Genomic DNA, 23,378 nt, shown 5'->3' with positions numbered 1-23,378 from the left:
ACCCAGAAATAGTACCTCGGGTTAAGAACTTTGCTTCAGGATGAGAACAGAAATCGTTCTCCAGCGGCCCGGCAGCAGCAAGAGGCCCCATTAGCTAACGTGATCCTTCAGGTTAAGAACAGTTTCGGGTTAAGAACGGACCTCCGGAATGAATTAAGTACTTAACCCGAGGTACCACTGTATCTGACTTTTAGAAGACATCTGAAGTCAGCCTTGTTTAGGGAAGATTTTAATGTCTGATGTTTTATCATGTTTTTAATATTCTGTTGGGAGCTGCCCAGAGTGGCTGGGGAAACCCAGCCAGATGGACAGGGTGTTGTTGTTGTTGTTGTTGTTGTTGTTGTTGTTGTTAGAGAGCCACTGTCTGTCAGTGTAGGCAATACTGAGGTAGATGGACCACTTCTCTGACTCAATATAAGGCAGCTTCCAGTGTTTCTAGGGTTAGGAAAGATCTCTACCTGTGGTCATACAGATCTGCTGCCCGTTGTGATAGAAACATAATTTTGGCTTCATTTTACAACTGTCATGACTATTAATTTCACATGCTTTGATGCAAATTTTAGCTGCATTTGTAAGCCGGGATACGAAGGAGATGGAATAATTTGCAGCGAAGTAGATCCTTGTGCTAATTTAATTCCACACAGCTGCAATGCTAATGTAAGTACAAAATTCCTTGGCCTCTCTTAACGTATTTAAATTCTGAGTTTAATTATCCAAATTAAGAACATCTCTCGTAAGTAAATATCTTTCCCAGTTAAAATGGTTGGTCCATTGGTCCATTGACCCAACAGGTTTCATATGATGTTCTAAAAATAATTGTGCTAAATCGTAAGTGAAATGTTGATGAAGTCTTTGCATTTATCACTGCGGAAATAGTTAGATTTAGGCTGCAGAAATTGTGGGTGAAATATTCACCTATCCACATTGGTCTGTATTACTAAAATAAACATGCAGAATCTTCCCCTGAACTCTGTCCTTCCCACATTACAATGCACAGGCTGTAACTCTGGTATGTCCTTTCCATATACCTGCAGGCAGAATGTGTTAAGACTGGCCCTGGGACCCATGAGTGCGTGTGCCAGCCAGGATGGACAGGAAATGGCAAAGACTGTTCAGAAATCAACAACTGTCTGTTGCCAAATTTTGGAGGGTGTCATAGTAATGCTACTTGCCTATATATAGGTCCTGGTCAGGTGAGTTAAAACTTCCTCTTAACTTCTGCACTGTGCGAATCTTCTGTAATCTTTCTTTATGTGGTAGCAACAACAACGGCAGCCAATGAGCTCAATAGTTAATAAACTGGTTCTTGAGTTTTGCGGTAATGTTGTTGTTTAGTCGTTTAGTCGTGTCCGACTCTTCATGGACCAGAGCACGCCAGGCACTTCTGTCTTCCACTGCCTCCCGCAGTTTGGTCAGACTCATGTTTGTAGCTTCGAGAACACTGTCCAACCATCTCGCCCTCTGTCATCCCCTTCTCCTTGTGCCCTCAATCTTTCCCAACATCAGGGTCTTTTCCAGGGAGTCTTCTCTTCTCATGAGGTGGCCAAAGTATTGGAGCCTCAGCTTCACGATCTGTCCTTCCAGTGAGCACTCAGGGCTAATTTCCTTAAGAATGGATGCATTTGATCTTCTTGCAGTCCATGGGACTCTCAAGAGTCTCCTCCAGCACCATAATTCAAAAGCATCAATTCTTTGGTGATCAGCCTTCTTTATGGTCCAGCTCTCACTTCCTTTGCGGTAATAATGCAGTCCAAATGACATGCAGTTAGTAGCTCGTTCATTAGCGCATATATTCAATGCCACCCTGCCACTGCTGTCAGCACCGCTGCCTCCGCTACTCACTCCGCTGCTGACACCATGCCCGCTGCTGCATCTGGTGCTGATGGAGAAGCAGTGACGCTATCGGCACCAGTTTCAGGCAAGATTGCACCAATCTGGAGGGAGATCTTGCACAGATCTCGCCCCAGATCGGGGCCAATGTTGGTGCCACTTCTCCAGCACTAGAGGAAGTGGTGGGGCGGGTGGGGCACCCGCAGGGTGCTGCCTCAGGCGCTTCTGCTACCTAAGGCAGAGGCCTCACCCTGCCTAATGGCTGGGTTGGCCCTGATATTTTTATTACAGTGGAATCTCGGTTTTCAAACGTAATCCATTCTGGAAGTCCGTTTGACTTCTGAAACATTCCAAAACCGATGGTCAAAGGGCTGCCAGCAAGTTCAATGAGGAAAATTGAGAAACACACCTCGGAAGCCATTTGTCTTCTGAGGCATGTTCGAAAACAGAAACACTTCTGGGTTTTCAGCATTCAGCTTCCAAAACGTTTTGCAGCCGAGATGTTTGAAAACCATGACTCATGGCTATTATTCTTCATTCTGATTCCCCAAGCTTCCGGTTGTCAAATTGTTTACTGAGCCTGTCTTTAACATCAGATTTGTTAAATTGTTAAAAGCAATCTTAAACCATCAAGTGTTTTTTAAACACACAATCCAGAAATCAACCAAGCCCATAGATTCATTGACAAGAAATAATTTGAAAACACCATAATCAAGGGGATCTTGGGGAAGGATGTTCTAGAATTGGTGAGTTACTATGCCCTGATTCTCACATACACACCAACCTGGCATCTGACAGTGGCCAAACAGAGACAAGGAGCTGCCCTGATTGCCTGCGTGCACAGAAGGTTCACGGGGGATGTGGTGGTTGTTTAGGTACCCTGGTTCTAAACTGTCTAGGATTTTAAAGATGATGCCCAGAGTTGACTCCAAGCATCATCTATTGAACAGGCACTATTGCACTTTATGTTAGGTTAGGTTATTTATTAAATTTATATGCCATCCTTCCACCCAAAGGAGCCTAGCATGGCTTCATTTTAAACTTTTATTGACAGAGGTTGCATAGGAGTTGAACAGTTCAAGTGAATAATTTTATTTCATATTCCCCCTACAATACAGAATGATTGTGAATGTAAGGAGGGATTTCGAGGAAATGGATATGAATGTGAACTGATAAACTCTTGTTCAGAACAAAATGGAAAGTGCCATCCACTGGTGAGTAATTCACTTTACAAAATTGTCCAAACTCTGCAAAGGTTTTTATAATAAAGATATACTAAAATAAGCATTATATTATTTTTCAGAGAATCACTAACATTTTACTCTCAATGGGTCTAACTTTGAGGCTCTCTAGTCCTTACAACTTAATTAAATTTTCTGTTTTAGCATCAGTATAGTAGATTTTGGGATGCTAGTTATTGCCAAACAATTCACTCTCAGCTCCAGCCAATTAGTAATATGGTGCTGTATCCTCAAGAACACACTTACTGTGTCCTGTGGGATCACAGTAATGAGGCTGCCAGTGGCTGTCACTTTACCCCTGGAGAACTTATCTTAGTAAATCTTACACCTTAATTGAAATTATGCATGTTTGTGATTGTGGGAGATTGTTTACAGCCAGCATGGGGGCCCTGTATGCCAGAACCTGTATGCCTTCAGATGTTGTTGGACTCCAGTTTCCAGCATTACAGTCAGTGTGGTTACCAACCAGGGATGATGGGAGTTGTAGTCCAGCAACTTAGGTAGGGCCACAGATTCCCCACCACTGGTTTAGAGTAAAAATTTCACAACCAGCAATGCACTCTATTGAAGGCCTCATTGCTCCTCATTCTTTTTAGAGAGGCATACTTTTTCAAGCAAACAGGTAGTCATTCTACACCTGCCATTTAACATGGTAGATTCATATCTCAGTGTGCCCACTTCTTACATGACTGACAAACAGCCTGTTCAGATGCTGCTTGAGAATAGGCCTCGTGTGATACAACAGTGCTGAACGAGGAAAGGGGAGAAATTCAAGTCAGTTTGCATTTAAAGTCAAACCTATCACATTTGCATGTTCCAGAGAAATGAAACAAGGGACCCTTCAACATTTACAAAATTCAGATAATTTTACAATGCCTATGTTTACTAAAGTGCACACACATATATAGAGGTAAAATGTGCATTAAATGGGAATAAAAATGTGCATATTAATGAAAATATCATACAAGAATGCATTGTATTAGGGAAAATGCTTACAAAAATGTAACATTAGTCAAAACTACATATAAACATATGTTTATTAGGAGAAATTTGCATTAAAATGCTGAAGGATGAGGATTTAAAGAAAACTAAATTTCAAATTGCTTCAAAAATGCGGAGAACTGAATTTAAGACTGGAAAAATAAACAACAGAGAGAGCAGAAACTGACAGATCTTTCCATCTTTAATGCTGAACTTGCACTGGAGAGACTTGGGATCAATTTAGGACTCCATGGTTTGATATCAGATTGGGTTTGGTCAAAGCAAGCTATATTCTAAACAAAAACATTCAGGAGCATGATGTGGTCTAGATGCCTCCTGCCAACTCTGCAAACCACACAAGTCCTTGAACTCTGCCTCACCACCTTCCCTTCTTATTTATCAAGTGGCAATAGAAAAGTCTCACTTAAAATTTATCTGACAGGTCACCTCCCTCTCTGGCACTTTGTACGGAGGTATTACCAATATAAGATGAATGCCACATTTGCAGTAGCCCTAAATTAACAACTGTTATCCAAAGAGCAGGGCAAACAAATAATAATTCACTGAGTACTTCTGTGCAGACTCTGTTGAGACAAAACAGAATAGTGGCTTTCACAACAGAGGCTGATTATTCCTCCCCTCCCAATCTTATAATAGAGCTCTAAGCATTAGCTGAATAATTCTTGCAACTAACACCTTAATTAGTGTATTTGAATTAAAAAGATTTACTTTACAGTGGCTTTGCTTCCCATGTAGATAACTGTACACTAGATGTTAATTAGTTGATTTCACTGGCACTTAAGCAAAGGTCACCTCTAAATATATATTTTTTTAGTATTGATCTTGATTTTCTTGCACAAAGCTTATGCAGAGGTTATAATGTTTACTGAACATTTGTTCCAACTTGTTTGTGGCCAGTTACACAACAATGAACATTAGTTTGCATTTATTCTGATTTGTTTGTTGGGTGTTGGTCTTCCTGGTATTAATTTGTTTGTCACACACTTTTCAATGCATTTTCTCATCACTTTCCAAACTGCAAAATGCCAGGTTCTTCTTTAAAGTGAATCTGTTGCACTAGAGTGACAGAATTGTTTAGCCCACTGTAACAATGCAAAACTAAAGTTCCAGTATGCACTTGAATCCTTCCTGCAAAACAGTCTGGAAGCACCCAAAAGTGTACTTTTAAGTATTTGTTCAGAAGAAATACGTTCAGGAATTAGGGCCCCACCAGTTATGTAAGCGCAAAAGCCTTTTATGCTGCAAAACCATATTGCATTGGGAAGAATACACAGGTGGCTAGGTGTTTGATTATTATTTCCCTGTTCTAACAGGCTGCTTGTCAGTTCACATCTTCTGGAGTCTGGGAATGTGTATGTTCAAAGGGCTACGAGGGAGACGGCAGCATATGCTATGGAAATGCAGCGGAGGTGCGTAGGAACCTAACACTTGCCTAAATGATTATGACCAATATCTCAGCTTCTACATTACAAATGCCACCATGTAACAGAGGCACGTGGCACAAATACCCCTTCTTAGAGGAAGTTTATACTCACTGTTTTTATGCTTTATTTGCCAGGAAACAGTATCATGTCAATTAAGAGCAAGGTAATAATATTAAATAAAATTGCCTTTATCATATCTAAAGTACATGCAATACATCCTAAAAATGAATACAACCAGCACCACAATAGGTATAGCTATTTTCAATAACTACCATGTTAACTCACACATACATAAAATCTGGGGGAAGAACTGCAAAAGCAAATTTACAGTACCAACAGGGTTCCAACTACCATCACAATATGTTTGTATACATGAAGCAAGGGTATGGCTCAGGTTAATTCACAGCAACGATTAACTTATAGAAAAGCATATTGCAGATGAAGCATTATCAATATACCAGCTGTCATCCTACATCTTCATACAAATGAGATGCAAAATATTCCATTGTTGCAAAACAGGAGATGCCAGGGACTTCAAACTGAGACCATGTGCTTGGAAAGCATGGGCTCATCCACTAAACTGTGGGCCATCTGTACATGTCATTTATCTTTCTTTCTCTCTCTGCTCAGGAATTGTCTTCTCTGTCGGAAGCAGCTGGATTTAATGAGTGGGTTGGTGTGAGTACCTCTTCTAAAAATATATCGAAAGACGTGACCCCCCTGTGGAGGGGGGGCGGGGAGAGAATCTGTGGCACAGCTGCTGCCACTTCCGATATCCTACTGGCATGAGATGCAGTCAGGACCATAGCTGTCAACTTTTCCCTTTTCTTGCGAGGAATCCTATTCGGAATAAGGGAATTTCCCTTTAAAAAAGGGAAACGTCAGCTATGGTCAGGACAGGAGGGGGTCGCTTCACACATACCCTCCCACTGACAAACGTTAATTTCCCCATTTGGCCCCTATTAACACCAGTGGGAGGGAAGTTAACTATGCCAGCTGTAGGGCCAAGTCAGGGAAACAAGGAGACTTTGCATCTTACAGATACAAATGTTGTCCTCCCATTACGCGTAGTACATCTGCATCAGCAGAGCTTTCCTCAGTGCTGTCCCACCGATGGGACAGCAATTATGCACATTTCAAAGACCCCCTCAGCCAGCCTCTGGGTTGCAACGTGTTTGTTTGCTCGCTCATGAACAAAGGAAGAGCCTTAGGGATCAGGCCAAAAGCCCATCTAGTTCAGCATCCTGTTCACAGAGTGTCCAAGCAGATGCCTATGGGAAGCCTGAAATCAGGACCTGAGCACAACAGCCCTCTCCCCACTTGTGGTTCCTAGCTGCTGGCTTTCAGACGCCTACTGCCTCAGACAGTGGAGGTAGATCATTGCCACAATGGCTAGCCTAGTAGCGACTGATATTTTCCATGAATCTTGTTTAATCCTCTTTAGAAGCCATCCAAGTTGGTGGCCATCACTACTTTTTGTGGGAGTGAAGGAGCTCTTCCTTTTGCCTGTCCTTTTGATTCTTCCAACATTCAGCTTAACTGGATGTCTATGAGCTCTAGTATCATAAGAGAGGGAGAAAAATGTATTTCTGCTTTCTCCACACACCATGCATAATTTTATACACCTCGATCACGTCCGTTCTTACCTTTTTCAAAATTAAAACAAAAAAACTAACATTCCTCAAAGGGAATTTACTCTATCCCCACAGATGATTTTGCTTGCCCTTTTCTGAACCTGATAACTAGACTCCTTTTCAGAAGATGAAGTCCTTCCACTGTTGGCATCAGCCAAAGACTGATGCTGGTCCATAGAAGAGCTTACAATATTAACAAATTAATGGCAATGTGTTTTGTCTTGTGATTTAGGCAGCTGGAGTGAAGACATTACTGGCAGATGCAGCAAATCTAACCCTCCTTGTGCCTTCTCAGCAAGCAATTCAAAACATGGACCAAGAGGAGAGAAATTTCTGGATGTCAAAAAACAACATCCAAACTCTAATAAAGTATGTCAGACATTTTTTCACCCTTGCCATTCCATTTAAATGCATTTATAAAGTACTTTATCCTTTACCGGAATTGTCTTCTTAATTACTGTGATAGCCTTCTGTACCAAGGGGCATGGACAGAGCCGAGGTTTACACATTACGAGCGAGTGCTAAAAAAAATTAACTCACTTAAGAAAACTAGCCACTATACCCACAACCCCTTCTGTACCAGTCTTCCAGCCCCTAATACTTGTCCTACATCCTGTGATTTTTTTGTCGCTGGGGCAGGGGCCTCCTTCATCCAATGAGTTTTCACTGGTGTCTTGATTTGAATCCAGGACACAACTCCTTCTACATGCATAATGACAATGCAACTGCCATATATCCACTGGTTATGCAATAGCTGCTCCATCTACTCCACAATCAGTGAAGTGATTCTGGTTTCCAATGCTGAAATAAACACAGCAACTATCTTCTACACAACTATGAAAGTTGGAGGAGTATTGTTCAGCTTTACATGTTAGCCACCTGACTGAAAAGCAATCTGTATATTGACAGCAATGGCAAGGAAGCCACTCACCTGCATTGTTTATACCAGGGATGCAGTTGGACTCCATTTCCCATCAGCCCCAGCCAATGGAGCCAATAGAGTTACTGAACCTCCAACGGCATGTGGAGGACCAGCAGATTCTCCATCACTCAGGTGGCATGGAGGAAGATTAGGAACTATGTAATTGGTCCCTCCCAAATAGTTCCAGGAAACAAATTGCCAGCAGCTGTGTAGGAAAGGGAAGCACCTCCTAACCTATTAACATATTAACTGCTCCTGGCTCAAATGGTCTTTGAAAGAGAATTGGGTTTCTGTTGTAAGAAAATCTGAGCAGCCATAACTTTCACATCATTTGAACCTAACTTGCATTTCTGTTAGGCACCATGTATTACAGGGAGCATACACAGTTTCTGACCTCCAAACCTTGTCGTCATCCAATGGGCTGGCAACATCTCTGCTTGGAAACTTCCTGGCTTTGTCCAAAGAAAGTGGAGTAAGTTCACCTGTACTCTCACTCACAGGCTGTTCTTATGTGTGCCAAGAGAAATGTGCTAATCAGATATCATCTTGTGTCTGAATATGCCCCTGTTTTGAGCAAGGGAGTAAGAACACGCTAGTATGGGCCTCAAACACTATGAGTGTAATTTTTATCTAGTAGTAGGTATGGAAGGGGCTGTCAGTTCCTGTTCTCTGTTTCTCATTTTTCCAATCTGAATTTCAGTTCTCCACATTTCTGCAGCAATCTGCTTTTTTAAAAAAAGAAAAAAGAATCTTCATTGAAGAATTTCAATGTGATTTTTTCCCAATAAACACATTTTTATATGTAATTCTGACTAATCACACGTTTTTGCAGGCAATTTCTCCTGGTACAATGCATTTCTGCACGGTATTTTCACTATGTGTATTCATCTGAATGCACACTTTCCCCTAATATGTGAATGTTTGTAAACACTGATTGGAGAACTACATCACAAAAATTGGAGACATGTGAATTTCAAATGTGTTTCAGCTGTCATATTGTTTTGGAAAATGCTTGGCAAAGGCTCTGGGGGTGGGGGGTGAGGCGTAAATCAGGGGAGTCTTCCAAGAGCCACACAGAGAGACCTGGAAGGCTGCATTTGGCTTTTGGGCCTGAGAGATCACAGGTCCTAAGCCAGCTGTGATTTGAAACCTGGTAGTTTTATTTACATAAATGGTTTTCCCCCCCCCCCACCCTTGCTTTCCAGAATTTTTCTGTTGATGGAGCCAACATCGTAGCAGGTGATATTGCAGCAACAAATGGGATTATACATGTAATTGATAAGGTATTTGCTTCCTTATTATTAATAGTTAGGAAACTGAGGTAAAAAAAATACTAAATGTTTAAAATATTGAGTTGGTGTTTTTCTCCCTCCCTCCCTCTAGATTGGCCACTTAACATCATGTAAAACGGAAAAAAATACAGTTTCTCAAAATTATTTTGTTTTTATATTGATGATATTGTTTTAAATGCTTTGCGCTACTGTGCCTGCTGTTTAAAATTGGCCTCGTGTTTTCGTTTGCAGGTTCTGACACCCCTTCGGGGAGTCAGTGGCACATTGCCCAAACTGCTTGCCCGCTTAGAACAGATGCCAGATTACTCCATTTTCAGGGGTTACGTTATTGTAAGTATTCATGCCTTTTTGAAAAGTGCCATGCATTACTGCATGTATCCATGTTTTTATTTGAACTGCCATGCAGATAATAGGTAACAGTCCATTTTTTAAAAAACAACAACTCATTTCTCTCATTACAACAGCAGTATAATCTGGCAAGTGAAATAGAAGCTGCTACCACTTATACCATTTTTGCCCCAAGCAACAGTGCCATTGAAACCTACCTCAAGAACAAACAGTTAACCTCCCTGGTATGTATTGGTTTCCAAACTTTTTATCAGGGCATATTTGCAACCGTTCCTCTTGCTGCGTGGTTGGTGTTTTAAGAAAAAACTGGAAATGCAAAAATGCTGCTCACTTAAAGGAAGTGCTGTGGTGTGATATACAACATTCTTCTATGTCAGGCATCCCCAAACTCGGCTCTCCAGATATTTTGGGACTACAACTCCCATCTTCCCTAGCTAACAGGACCAGTGGTCAGGGATGATGGGAACTGTAGTCCCAAAACATCTAGAGGGCTGAGTTTGGGGGTGCCTGTTCTATGTGAACCTTTGCTGATTCTTCTACACTTTTATCTCTGCATAGCAGGGGCTGTGAGCAGAGCCTGCCTTATGCCATTATTATTATTATTATTATTATTATTAATAATAATTTATTATCCATTGTGTGCACATTCATTCCCCTAGTGCAGATGGTCAAATGGGGTTTGCAGGTTAAAAAAGCAGGATGAAGCCCTACAAATTTAATTTACCGTACAGTGATGGGATACACGTTCATACCATGCAAAATGATACCTGTTTCATGCCACTGTTAATAATTTTAATAATAATAGTAATTTTTTTATTTATACCCCACCCATCTGGCTGGGTTTCCTCAGCCACTCTGGGCAACTTACAACATATCTTAAAACAACAAGCATTAAAAACCTCCCAATACAGGGCTGACTTCAGATGTCTTCTAAAAGTCAGATAGTTGTTTATTTCCTTGACATCTAAAGGGAGGGCATTCCACAGGGAGGGTGCCACTACCGAAAAGGCCCTCTGCCTGGGGCCCTGTACCTTTGCTTCCCTCAGTGAGGGAACCAGCAGAAAACTCTCGGAGGAGGACATCAGTGTCCAGGCTGAACGATGGGGGTGGAGATGCTTCTTCAGGTATACAGGATGGGGCCGTTTAGGGCTTTAAAGGTCAGCACCAACACTTTGAATTGTGCTCGTAAACATACTGGGAGCCAGAGAAGATCCTTTAGGACCAGTGTTATATGGTCCTGGCAGCCACTCTCTAAAACATATATTGTCTGGCTCCAACCTACAGCTAATTGATAATAAAATCCTTTGTCTACTGGTTGCTGCTGGCATCTGTTTTTGTCACAGAAAGCTTGGAAGTCCACACCTTGCTCAAGTATATAACATAAATTATCAATTTAATCTGCAGGATGAAAACCAGATCCGATACCATGTTATTTTAGAGGAGAAGCTGCTGAAGAATGACATGCATAATGGGATGTTCAAGGAAACCATGCTTGGATTGTCCTTTAGAGTGGGATTCATCATTCATGATGGCCAGGTACTTTGTATAAACCCTGTTGATAATTATAATGGCTTTTGGTACTGCCTGCTTATCTGAATACCTCATCCAGAAAAAGATTTACATCTGGGTAACTGAATGTAGAGAAAGCTTCATTGCTTTCAATGATCTGGATCATAAGTTTACATTAGTGAGGCTTACTCATTGGTTTAATGGGACTGTATTTACATTCCTAGCTAATGAGGCCATTCACCATATGTAAACATTACTCATATGCATTAAGTGCTGAGCTAAGAACTTGAGTTAAAGTTCAGAAATTGGGATTAAGAGCAAATGAATCAACATTAACTTCTGGTGCTGACTAGCAACTGTTTGAAGGTCCCTGTTGTTGCAATTATGAAGCTGCATTTTTCTTGGGATGGTGACTTTTCTGGATAGTATTCAGGGTTTCCCAAACTTGGGTCTCCAGCTGTTTGGGAGCTACAGTTCCCATCATGCCCAACTACTGGTCCTGCTGGTTAGAGGAGACCCAAGTTTGGGAAACTCTGGTAGATAAATGCCTTCTTAAAGTGAAAAGAACAGTTATGTTTATTCAAGCTACTTACAATTTTCCTTTGCTTTATTCAGTTGTACAAATCAGAATTGGCCATTTAGGCTGCAATTCTATATAAACTTACTGGGGAACACAATTGGGGTTACTTCTGAGTAGGCAGGTATAGGGTTGCACTGCTTAGTTTTGAGAAAGAAATAACGGGAAAGGAGCAATGGTAAGAGTGGAATCAATAGCAGCAGGTGTGTTCAGCTGCTGTCACTCACCTGTCCTTTAATCAGTCACATCGCTGCCCCCTCTCTGTATTTCCCAGTGAGCAGCAGCAGCGACGTAACCAACTGGAGGTCAGGAGACCAGTGGCACCCCAATCTGGCATCTGCTGCTGAGTAGTATAGACAGTCCGGCAAACAGTTGCACACCCACAGCCAGCCAGTGCAGATTGATGTACAGTGATATGCACACAACTAGAGTCATATGTTTATAGATAACAGAGTTGGAAGGTCTTTGGGAAATAAGATGAATTGGGTACATAGGAAGCTGCCTTATACGAGTTAGACAATTGGTCCATCTAGCTCAGTATTTTCCACAGTGACTGGCAACAGTTCTCCAGATTTCAGACAAGGGTCTCTTCCAGCCCTATTTGGAAATGTTGCAGACAGGTCCTGGGGCCTTCTGCATGCTCTCACTGAGCTGCAGCCCTTAACGTGCAACGTGAGACCTTTTTCAACTGCGCGCTTCAAATTCAATTCTTTCCTCTGCAGTGCCTTTTATTACAGTTACTGGAATAGCAAGATAATATTTGCTGTGTAAAAGTTAATGCAACAAATGATCCTTTAAGTATGTCCGTCTGGTGTGTACTAAACTGATAATCTATTGTGTGCAGCTCTACATAAATGAGGCGCCCTTAAGTTACCCAAATGTTGCAACCGATAAAGGAATAATTCATGGACTGGAAAGGGTAATGGAAATCCAGAAGAACAGATGTGATAGCAACAATACTGTGATAGTACCTGTAAGTGCCTTTCTGTGTATATATTATGTGTGTTTGTGTACATTAGAAATGTTTATATACATTAGATGTGTTTTCATTTCTTTAAAGAAAAATAATTAATATATAGAACATATATTTATTCAAGGAGTCCTCCAGGAAAACAAGTCCTCCCTTTGCAGTTTGGTAGAGTGCAATACAGGGCAATACAGTCCATTAACATACATTGACATTAACCCTACAATCTTTGATCTGATTTTATACAGCTTTAGTGATCTGACAAGTAGAAATATCTATATGGTACTATGTGAAGCTGGCTTTTGCTAAATCAAGCCATTGATCAATCCATCCCAGGGTTTGTCCAGGGTCTCCGACAAATATCTTCCCTACTTTCCCCCTATTTCTACTGGATGTAGGAGATGCAAGCGAGGAAAGCAAGCATAGATACTTGCTTTTACTAGTAGTTGTGGCTGTTGCAGCAGGGTTTGAACATAGAAGGCTGCTTTCAACATAAACGCAAGATGGCATACAGAACACGTTTGCCCCCTTCAAGCTTGCAAGTTAAAAGTCAAGCTAGTATAGTTACTTGCAAGTAGGGTCTCTAGTTTGCCATTTCAAACCACTTGCAAGTGAATCAATCAATGAGTCAATTTCATTGCAAATAAACTCCCAAGCTTGCAGCTCTTTGTTTAAATATATTTGCTGTGACATTTTTATTCCACCCTTTTTTGCAAGGTGCTCAGGGCAGCTTATATTACTCCCTAGTTTATCCTCAGAACAGCCCTGTGAGGAATATTAGGTTTATAGGCAGTGCACCAGGTGAGTTTTATGGCCAATCAAGGATTGAAATGGCAGATTTGGTCTCTCGATATCCTTCATTTTCCCTCTTCTGGTTTTTGCACAAATGGTCGATGGTTAGAAATGAATAAATTAAATGGTGTCAGGCTACCATTGTTAAAACATGCAACATGTAACTGTAGGGAACAATTGTGGGAGGCACTAATGAAATCGGGGGGAAATTGTCAGTGTGCACCCAAGGGTTCATTTGGATAAAAATAGATGGTGCCAAACCTCTGCACACTTAAGGCATTTGTGACACGTGCAAAGGCCTGCACAAGTACCGTATTTTTTGCACCATAACACTCACTTTTTTCCTCCTAAAAAGTAAGGGGAAATGTCTGTGCGTGTTATGGAGGGAATGCCTACGGGTGGCATGCCTACGGATTTTCCTCCTCTAAAAACTATGTGCGTGTTATGGTCGGGTGCGTGTTATAGAGCGAAAAATACGGTATATATCATGGTCCCTTCCTCTGAAAATATATGTTTGCTTTGTTTTCAAGGGAAAGTGTTTGTCGTGCTTGGCCGTACCTAGCTGTCCTATTGGAACTACACCACTGGTAAATATTTTAGAATTAAATTGCTATAAATAAGTAGTAAGGAACTTAAGGTCCTCCAGATGTTGGTGGATTACAATCAGCAGTGGATGACGGCACTTGCCTGACCTCCCATCACTGCTGCCACTACGGCTTCCCTAAAGAGAGATGAGTGGTGGTGAGATTAGCACAGCGGAAATGCAGTGGCAAAGCCAATCTGGCACTTGACCTTGCTGCCACCTCACCCCTCTCCCTCACAGTAAGCCACAATTAGTGACAGGACGTCAGCTGAGTGCCCCCACCCCACGAACTGTTACTGCCTACAACACTTGTGGCCTTGTTGATTCGTTCATGCTAGGACTAACAGGAATCTGGCAGCATATAGAGGGTACAGATTCCCTACCCCTGCTGTGCGTGTGGGGGGGGGTCTACTACTGAGTATGCCCAGTATAGGATATAACCCATAGAAGACAATCCACCCCCTCCTGCGGCTGCAGAATCCATAGGACATAATAAACAAACTTCATTGTGACCTCTGAATTTACAGGGGGAGCTGGATTTTCTCTGAAGTTTCTAAACTTTGTATATTTATTCAGTTCAAGAGAATAATTCATTTGTCAGTGCCTTATTGTGAGTCAGGTTATTTTGCCCATTTGTGCTAATTGACTGTTAATTTTGAATAGGATTTGGGCATGTTCAATTAGCGTTTTCCATTGAAAAATATTTCAGGGGATATTCATTAGCTGAATTTGATGCAATGTTTTAAGTGTAAAACTGTCCACTTCTTTTGTACAGAAATACAAGAAAGTGAGCTGCTTGTATCTCCATTCCGAAAGATTCTCCCTTCGCTACGGATGCCAGCCAAAATGCAGTAAAAGCACAATTGTGGGTATTCTTTACCATCCAAAGCATATCTGTCATACTATCATGACACTGATAGAATGTAAGGAGGTTGAGGTGTGGGAGAGAAACAGAACATTGAGAACTGACTGTCGTATCTGTAGGGAGAAATTGTTTTATTAAAGTGATTTCTTAGCAACATGGTCCTTTCAAAGAAGCTTGGTATGAAAAACAAAAACCAAAGACAAAGTGCCATAGGGTAGCCACTGTGAAACCCTCCAAGGGTTGTTGAAAAAATAATATCCAACAATATCTGCAGGGCATCATATTGGCTGCTTGTGCCATAAAGCAACAACATCACCAATCCAATAATTAAAACCACATACAAATTAGACATCTTACAAATCTGAAAGTCACCAGAGCTGCAAAAAACAAACAAATATGTATCACAATCAAAGCTAGCCTGCACCATCAGATTAACAATAAGAATGCAGGTTCTTTGGCTGCCTAACCAAAGGGGGGAGAGTTGTTATGTCATGCCTAAAAGAAAATAGAAAATGAACTAAACTTATCTCTTTGGGAAGGGAGTTCCATAGGCTAGGGGCCACCACTGAAAAGGCCCTGCCTCGTATTCCAACCTGTCTCGTATTACCCACTTGTGGGTCTGTGAGGAGGGCCTCTGTGGCTGATCTTAGACTGTAGCACACCCATAAATAAGGCAGCTCAAGAGTTCCTGCCTTAATTCATAGTCCTTTTATGGCACCTCTTCTCTTTTATTCTCTTATACACAGTTGCATTCGCCTTACCTTGTTTGTTCCTTTTTCAGACCAGGGAGTGTTGTGCGGGCTTCTATGGCCCTCAGTGCGAGCCTTGTCCAGGACTGACTGGAAACACTTGCTTTGGAAATGGAATTTGCTTAGATGGCCTCAATGGCAATGGTACTTGTGAGTGTGAAGCAGGATTCGAGGGAGTAGCCTGTGAAAAATGTATCAAGGGCAAATATGGCACCGGCTGTGATCAAGGTACTTCAGGTTTCAGACCACTGAGACAACTAGTTAAGTTGCTTGCCTCTCTTTGACTTAGAATAGACACATTTAGGTCCATTTTGTTGTTGTTCCAAGAACCATGTCACAAAATTCAAAAGTAGTATAAAATCTAAGTGATCATTACATTCCAAGCTGCATGTTAGCCTGGGGACTTCAGATCAGGTCACTTTGCATCAGAGTCCACTGAAATGCCAAAAATGGACCTGTGTAACTGGCCATAATGCAAACCTCTGTGGTTCTTCAAAGCTTACTGTGGCTTTGAAGAAAAGGGGCAGCCCTTGATCACACAAATCTCAAAAACATGAGATGCTATATTGGTACAGTAGTGTTTTCTGCTTGTTTTCTGCTTTATGGGAAGGACTCTTGCATCTGCAAAATATAATATATGAGCCATGCTTTAAGTCAAATAAGCCCATTTGAGTATGTTAAGGCAAGAAAGGAAGTCGGAATAATACGTTAAGGCAGACCTCCCTTCATAGTCCAGTTGTTGTTACTGCTGGGGCAGTCCTTACAACATCACCTCTCTGCACTTAGAGTGTCCTTGCATCCATGGGAAATGCAACGATGATATTAAAGGCGATGGCTCTTGCGAATGTGATGTTGGCTGGAGAGGTGTGAAATGCGACGAAGGTAAGTGTGATTGCTCTCCATCACTCTGAGCTACCATTTGAGGCTGCAAATTTAAAACTCAGAGCTCAAGGCAGTGAAGGCACCATCACTGAAGCTGCACAGGTTCACTTTTCTTTCAGACCAGCTGAATGTGACCCTGAAATTAGGCCTTTACTCTTTCTGGTCCCATTGTCTGCAGTTCATCAAAATTCCTTCCAAGACACTGTCTGCAAGTTTAGACCTTCAGCCCTCTCAGTGCTTTAGTCCTCTGGTTGAGTAGATAATTTTTGTTTTGGGGTTTTTTTAATGAAATATACACTGTCCTTAAAAACTCAGTGCAGTTCTGAGAAAGAGCATGACATGTGTTTTGAACTGATCTATGCATCAGGCCATTGCTGTGGTCTGTGCATCAGCCATTCTGCAAACATAGATCAACTCTTTGATGAGCAGGGTAAATTGGGATTGTATGCTGTTGACTAACAAAGTCATTTTCCTCCTGCAGAAATCAAAGATGATAAATGCAACCGTAGCTGCCACACCAGTGCCAAGTATGTATGACAGCAATTTATCTAATAATATTTAGGCTGCATTCAGACAACACCTTTCTCCAGCAACTATAGCACGAACATTGAAACAGAGGGTGGGGGCTTGGCAAAAATAGGCACCAACCAGCATGGGAGTTTTGCAGTAGTCATCCACAGGAACAGTATCCAAATTTAAGCTGTTAATGCATATGGACTAGCAACAATTGGCATAGAAATTGTCATAATTGCCCTGCAACATATAAGTTTCAGGCACTTTAATTTGACATACCTGACACTTAAAAAAACTCAACTAGAAATTGATTGTCCTAGTTTAAAGTTCTCTGAGAGGTTAGATTACATAAAATTTCAAGCTACTGACCTGCTTATAATTTAACTCACCACTTACAGATTTTTGAAATATTAAGCAGTATATAAATGCTTTTATACAAAGTAAAATAAATAAAATGATATGCTTGGTATGCGTTGGAGAATATTGTACCAAAAATTGTGTAAAACATTCTACAATGTGTATGAAGTTAGGATTGGTTTTTTGCCCCACATGCTATGTTTTTAGAAAATACAGCTTTCTAAAGATTGCCTTAGAGATTTTAGATCTGCTTTCATGGGTCTGTCAACCTTTTGGAAAAAAAGTATTGCATGAAATAAGCAGTGGTGATGCTGCAAAATAAGTGGTTTTACTTTCCTTTTTCCATCTTAGCTGCCTTCTCAATTCCTATGGCAGAGCATACTGCAAGTGTGCAGCAGGGTTTAAAGGGAACGGGACATATTGTACAGGCAAGTGGACTTTGTCCTTTTCCATTTGACATACCATATTCACTGCGCCTCCCATTCACAAGAAACTGGTGGGGCAGGAGGCTGGGAAAATACCAGAACCACCATTTGTTTCAATGAATAGGACTGTTCCGCTCACAAGTGGTCACGTGTGGTGCCTGCTCCCCACTCCCTTGAGGGGTGAGGAGTTTCTGAAGCAGCATTGCATGACTCATGATACTCCATTCAGAGGGGGAGAGCACTGAAGGTTACAATGTTTTTTTAAAAAGTATATTCTTTATTTGCAAATATGCAAATAGTGTTGATATATAACAGTCTATTTATGCAAAGGAAAAAAGACAGAAAGGGTTAAGTTGGGTGTGCTGGCTAATTTGTCTTGCACCTGAAACTAGTTAAGCATGTGAGAGTAACTCAGCACAATCTAAAATAGAAATCCACTTGTGTTGGAAGCAAGTTTGCTCTTGGCCAGAGCCTAGCCTGTGCTGGAACACTGCAAGAAGCCTGTATGCTGCTGGAAGGACTGTATACTACAACTGTACATAACCTAAAAGCTGTGGGAACTGCATTGTACTGTCAGTAAAGGGACTGACCCTACCTAAAACTGTGGTGCTTTTTGGTTCCATGGGCGCACTCCACTGGCGTGTTGAATGGGAACTCTGCACACTCTCCAACAAATAGTAGGACATCGATAGAGGCAAACAGCAAGGCAGCTAATGTTCCCACAGAGAACGTTCCCCAATGGTGCTTCTCTCTTTCTCAGCATTTCAACCAAACTGCAAACCTGCCATTTGGTGTCACACACAGCATACATCAACACTCTGCCCCCACTGTATGGTTGTATTTTTCTGGCAAACCTATGTGTGCTACTGCATGCTATTTGAAAGCAGCTTGAGGATCGCAGCCATACTTTATATTCTTTGTTCTTTCACAGCTATCAATGCATGCGAAACCAGCAATGGAGGTTGTTCTCTCAAAGCAGAATGCAGACGCACCACTCCAGGAAACAGAGTGTGTCTTTGCAATGCAGGTTACACTGGAGATGGGATCGTCTGCTTTGGTAAGTGCTTGTTTTATGGTTTAAGATCTTAAGAGACTGATAAATAGGCAGCATGACTACATAATATATGTATTGATACATTCTCATGTAAACCATAAATGTTTTTGTTTTTTAAGACAGCTGCTTGGAGATTAGGGCGATTGCTGATTTTCTGAACTGAGTCACGAGTCACAACCTTACCTCTTGGGAATATTTTTTTTATAATCATGGAGACATGGTTTCACAAGTCCAGAGAGTGAATCATGCAGACATGGTTTCACATGTTCAGAGAGGACAGAACCATTTCATGTAGGGTGGTTTGATTCAAAATGGCCCCAGGTAAAAATAAAAATAAAATCTCTATGCATAAGAAAATCTTTACACATTTGACAAAACTTGTAGACTTTTGATGTGACTGCAAGTCCTTTAGCTCCTTCAAGGAAAGGAGTATAGCATTGCCATCACAAACTGCTACAAATACCATAATCTTATTTTACCCTTGTAGCCAAACCAAGGGGGATCCTAGTGGGCAACAGCAAGCAATAATTATTGGAAACTAGTAGCTTTCATTTGGCAGTGCCTCTCAGAATCAGAACAGTACTCACATTTTTTCCTCTGTTGTGTTTGTCACATAAAGAAATCAATCCCTGTGTGGAGAATAATGGTGGGTGTGATAAAAATGCAGAGTGCACTCACACTGGACCCAATCAGGTAAGCAATGCTCCTATCTCATTTTGATGCACATTGCAGGCATTAATTTGTTGATGCTGCTGCTACTGTTGCTGTTACATAGATTGATTACTAGCACTTACAATTCACCTAAAATTTCCTGGGCACTAAGTGCATGCATTAGAAGATAAGCCAATTCCTGCCCACAGGCTCGCAATCTAATACATGTGATACAAAAGAAAAGGGAATGGTGAAGAAAGAATAAAGCAAGTACTGGAACAGTTGGCTGAGGGGATGGGGCCAAGGTGATCTCTACCCATGCCAACATGTTCTTCCTAGAAGGCAAAAGGTACTATCTGACTGTGGCCCTCCGGAGTCCTCTGGCCAGTGTTGAAGGCCAGAGAACACTTCCTTTCAGCTCTGCAGCCCTATGGCAACTGGCAGTGGGAGATCATTGTGGCAGGGAAGCAAGAAGGAAGTTCCCCTCACCTGCTTCTTCTCCTACCAATGGATGGGGTCAGGCTCACCTCCCATGAATCATAGGTTATAGAATGGCAACATATGATCCTATGAATGTGCCTTAAACTGAGACAGGTCATTGATCCATTTAGCCATGTACAGTGGATCTTTGGCCTCTTGGGCAGGGTGAGGAACCTCAGGCCCAGAGATCAAATGTGGCCCTCCGGCCCCTCTGGCCAGCCCTGAGACTCTCCTCAGGCCACACACCCTTCTCCCCAGGTAACACCCCTTACAGTGCTTTTGCCTGACTAGAATATGTCCTTGAAGTGTGTAGAAACCTCAGATTTTTGGTTGTGACTGTAATGCAGCCTACTGAACAATGGTAAGATTGCTGCTGTTCATCACTTTTTGGCTCCCTCTCAGCACTCCCACAGGCACATGGTCCCAGAATGTGGTCCTCTGGCTGAAAAAGATTCCATCCAGTATTTCCCACCATGTGCTGCCTGAGATAATTTTTAACTAAAAATGCCAGGGATTGAAACTTGAGATCTTTTTACACCAAAAGCTCTTGTTCTGTTGCTGACTGTGGTGTGGGAATGGGAGGAGCGGGGAGTCCTTTCCCATAGAGTGGTACCTCGGGTTACAGACGCTTCAGGTTACAGACTCCGCTAACCCAGAAATAGTACCTTGGGTACAAACAAACTTTGCTTCAGGATGAGAACAGAAATCGTTCGGTGGTGGCGCAGTGGGAGCAGGAGGCCCCATTGGCTAAAGTGGTACCTCAGGTTAAGAACAGTTTCAGGTTAAGAACGGACCTCCGGAACGAATTAAGTTCTTAACCTGAGGTACCACTGTATCCTGTTTTAACTGCAACATTTTAGTGGAGTAGATGTCAGTTCACACCTTGGCTCTGCAACAAATTAACTCAGTGCCCTTAAGTAAGTCTGAACCTCCCTCCATTATCTGTAATATGGGCATAATAATACTGTAATGCGGTCCTCCCTTGCAAGGATTACTGAAATAATGGACTCGGCTACATTAGTAAAGAAAAAGCTTTTTACATGTCAGCTCCCCCTTCTGAGAGGGGCTGCTTTGTGGGCGGGAATCCAGGTCCTTGCAGCGACGCGGGAGTGGGCGGAGGAACGCCGCTCACATCAGCAGGATTCCTGGTCGCGTCACACCCCCTGCCAGCTATTCGGGTTTGACTGGGGGCATGGCTACGCCTGTTTAAATTGTGGCGTGGCCGGGGGAGCAGCTTCCATTTGCTTCCATTCGTGGGATCTTTTTATATGTGTTATAACACTAGATGGCGCTGTGGAGTCCCGTAATGAAGTTTACGTAATGAAGTCTTTTTGATGTTGAAATATACTCAGAGTCGCAAAGTGATTTCATGCTCTTTATTCAGCTCATAGTGGTGAGGAGGAATGAATGAATGTCCCCTCAAAGTATCTGCTTTATATACATTATTTACACAATGGGCTGCACATGATTGGCTAATTCCGGAATTCTACTGTAAGCCAATCAGGTTGTGGATTCACTTCTATCTGGAGCATGATTGGGTAGTTCCTGCCAACCAATCATACTGCTGCATTGTTCTAGGACCAATCAGACTGCTGCATTCTGAATCCTATTGTTCTAGGACCAATCAGACTGCTGCCTTTTGGATCCTATTCAACTCAGTACTTAACAGATGTATCTAGACCCAGCCAATGTGCGTGCTGTACTTTGAGCACAGAATTATGAAGTCCAAAATATTAGGTTTTGTGGTGTGTTTTTTAAAAAAACACTAATATTTTGAGGATTCTTGCAAATAACTTTATGGACTAAATAAAAGTAAGTTGCCTAGGTGATGAGGTCTCTGGCTATTTTTATTCCACTGAGCTATGTAAGATAAATTGGAACGACAAAGACCTAACTTGTTATACTCTAATTGCAACATTTCCCCCCTTTTCTTTAAAAAAATATTAAGGCTCAAATAGCTTATCATATTGGGCTCTTTCAACTGATGAAATGCAGTGGCAGAAATGAGAAAACGTACCTTAGGCTATGTGCTTTGCCTATGAAAAAAGGAATGTTAGAAAAGAGATGTGAGCCCAGAAAGGGATATATTATTCTGTGCCTTATTTATTTTCCAGAGCCAATTATATTCTCCTTGCAGAACTTGACATTGTTTCTCTCCCCCCCCCCCCTTTCTCCTGGCAGGCAGCGTGTAATTGTTTAAAAGGATATTCTGGCAATGGCAAATCATGCACCTACATCAGTCTCTGTTCATTTGTGAGTAAATTTCATATCAGCCTGGTTTCTCATTGACAATGTGCTTTGAGGTGTGTCTCTTACCAAACAGACAAAGGTCCATTCAAGGCAGGAATCCCAAACAAGAACTTTTTAACATCTCCTGCAGATAGATGAGAAACTGGCATCTACTAGCCCTGCTTGTGGCTGCCATTTGCTTGTATTTCAGCTACACATGAAAGTGCAGCCAGCCTACTTTGTTTGCTCTGAACTTAAACCTGAGGCAGGAGTGAACTCACCAGGATCAGCCTAGTGTATTTCTTCTGCCACTGGGTTGCTGCAGCCCATGCAAGAGAGGACGAGGGAGAAAAACTTTCAAGGAAGGCTTGAGACTCCCTGCTTCCTTTTAAAAGTCAGTCCACAGGATTCACATTCCAGACTTGCTTCAGGATGCTTAGTTACCATCGCAGCAAAATCTCTGGGTCCATCTCTCCCACAGTGCCTCACTCTGAGAAAGTATCCCCGCTGGGGACTGAGTGAGTGGCAGTTCATGGAGGAGGTAAAGGTAAAGGTACCCCTGCCCGTACGGGCCAGTCTTGACAGACTCTAGTGTTGTGCGCTCATCTCACTCTAGAGGCCGGGAGCCAGCACTGTCCGCAGACACTTCCGGGTCACGTGGCCAGCGTGACGAAGCTGCTCTGGTGAGCCAGAGCAACACACGGAAACGCCTTTTACCTTCCCGCTAGTAAGCGGTCCCTATTTATCTACTTGCACCCGGGGGTGCTTTCGAACTGCTAGGTTGGCAGGCGCTGGGACCGAGCAACGGGAGCGCACCCCGCCGCGGGGATTCGAACCGCTGACCATGCGATCGGCAAGTCCTAGGCACTGGTTTTACCCACACCACCACCCGCGTCCCTTCATGGAGGAGGGAGCAACAGAAAAAGGGGAAAGGGGCAATGACAGAAGGTGCAGGCAGACTGCTTTAGGTAGAGAAAGGGAGGTCACCGTTGACAACTGAGAACCTTTGAGCAAAAGCAGGGCATTTCACCATTTTTACGGAGCTCTTACAG

General features: G+C 42.2%; 1 protein-coding gene across 2 annotated transcripts in view; it reads left to right on the top strand.

Annotated features, from left to right (window-relative positions):
- STAB2 (stabilin 2) overlaps nucleotides 1-23,378 on the top strand; it is an 89,424-nt gene that overhangs the window by 30,395 nt on the left and 35,651 nt on the right. Inside the window, exons 24-44 of one of the 2 annotated variants that reach the window (XM_053407416.1) lie at nucleotides 564-657; nucleotides 1,035-1,193; nucleotides 2,949-3,044; nucleotides 5,387-5,482; nucleotides 6,128-6,175; nucleotides 7,427-7,500; nucleotides 8,411-8,525; nucleotides 9,259-9,336; nucleotides 9,577-9,675; nucleotides 9,810-9,917; nucleotides 11,098-11,229; nucleotides 12,624-12,752; nucleotides 14,069-14,125; nucleotides 14,897-14,986; nucleotides 15,768-15,963; nucleotides 16,522-16,617; nucleotides 17,099-17,144; nucleotides 17,839-17,915; nucleotides 18,844-18,969; nucleotides 19,586-19,659; nucleotides 22,279-22,350. In XM_053407416.1, coding sequence (XP_053263391.1) covers nucleotides 564-657; nucleotides 1,035-1,193; nucleotides 2,949-3,044; nucleotides 5,387-5,482; nucleotides 6,128-6,175; nucleotides 7,427-7,500; nucleotides 8,411-8,525; nucleotides 9,259-9,336; nucleotides 9,577-9,675; nucleotides 9,810-9,917; nucleotides 11,098-11,229; nucleotides 12,624-12,752; nucleotides 14,069-14,125; nucleotides 14,897-14,986; nucleotides 15,768-15,963; nucleotides 16,522-16,617; nucleotides 17,099-17,144; nucleotides 17,839-17,915; nucleotides 18,844-18,969; nucleotides 19,586-19,659; nucleotides 22,279-22,350 — 2,062 coding nt within the window. Of the gene's footprint in view, nucleotides 1-563; nucleotides 658-1,034; nucleotides 1,194-2,948; nucleotides 3,045-5,386; nucleotides 5,483-6,127; nucleotides 6,176-7,363; nucleotides 7,501-8,410; nucleotides 8,526-9,258; nucleotides 9,337-9,576; nucleotides 9,676-9,809; nucleotides 9,918-11,097; nucleotides 11,230-12,623; nucleotides 12,753-14,068; nucleotides 14,126-14,896; nucleotides 14,987-15,767; nucleotides 15,964-16,521; nucleotides 16,618-17,098; nucleotides 17,145-17,838; nucleotides 17,916-18,843; nucleotides 18,970-19,585; nucleotides 19,660-22,278; nucleotides 22,351-23,378 lie in introns of both variants that reach the window. The other variant, XM_053407415.1, reaches the window with a different exon arrangement.

This window comes from Podarcis raffonei, chromosome 10 (genome assembly GCF_027172205.1).
Source record: "Podarcis raffonei isolate rPodRaf1 chromosome 10, rPodRaf1.pri, whole genome shotgun sequence".
Classification (NCBI taxonomy): domain Eukaryota; kingdom Metazoa; phylum Chordata; class Lepidosauria; order Squamata; family Lacertidae; genus Podarcis; species Podarcis raffonei.
This window is presented reverse-complemented; position numbering and strand designations above follow the sequence as displayed.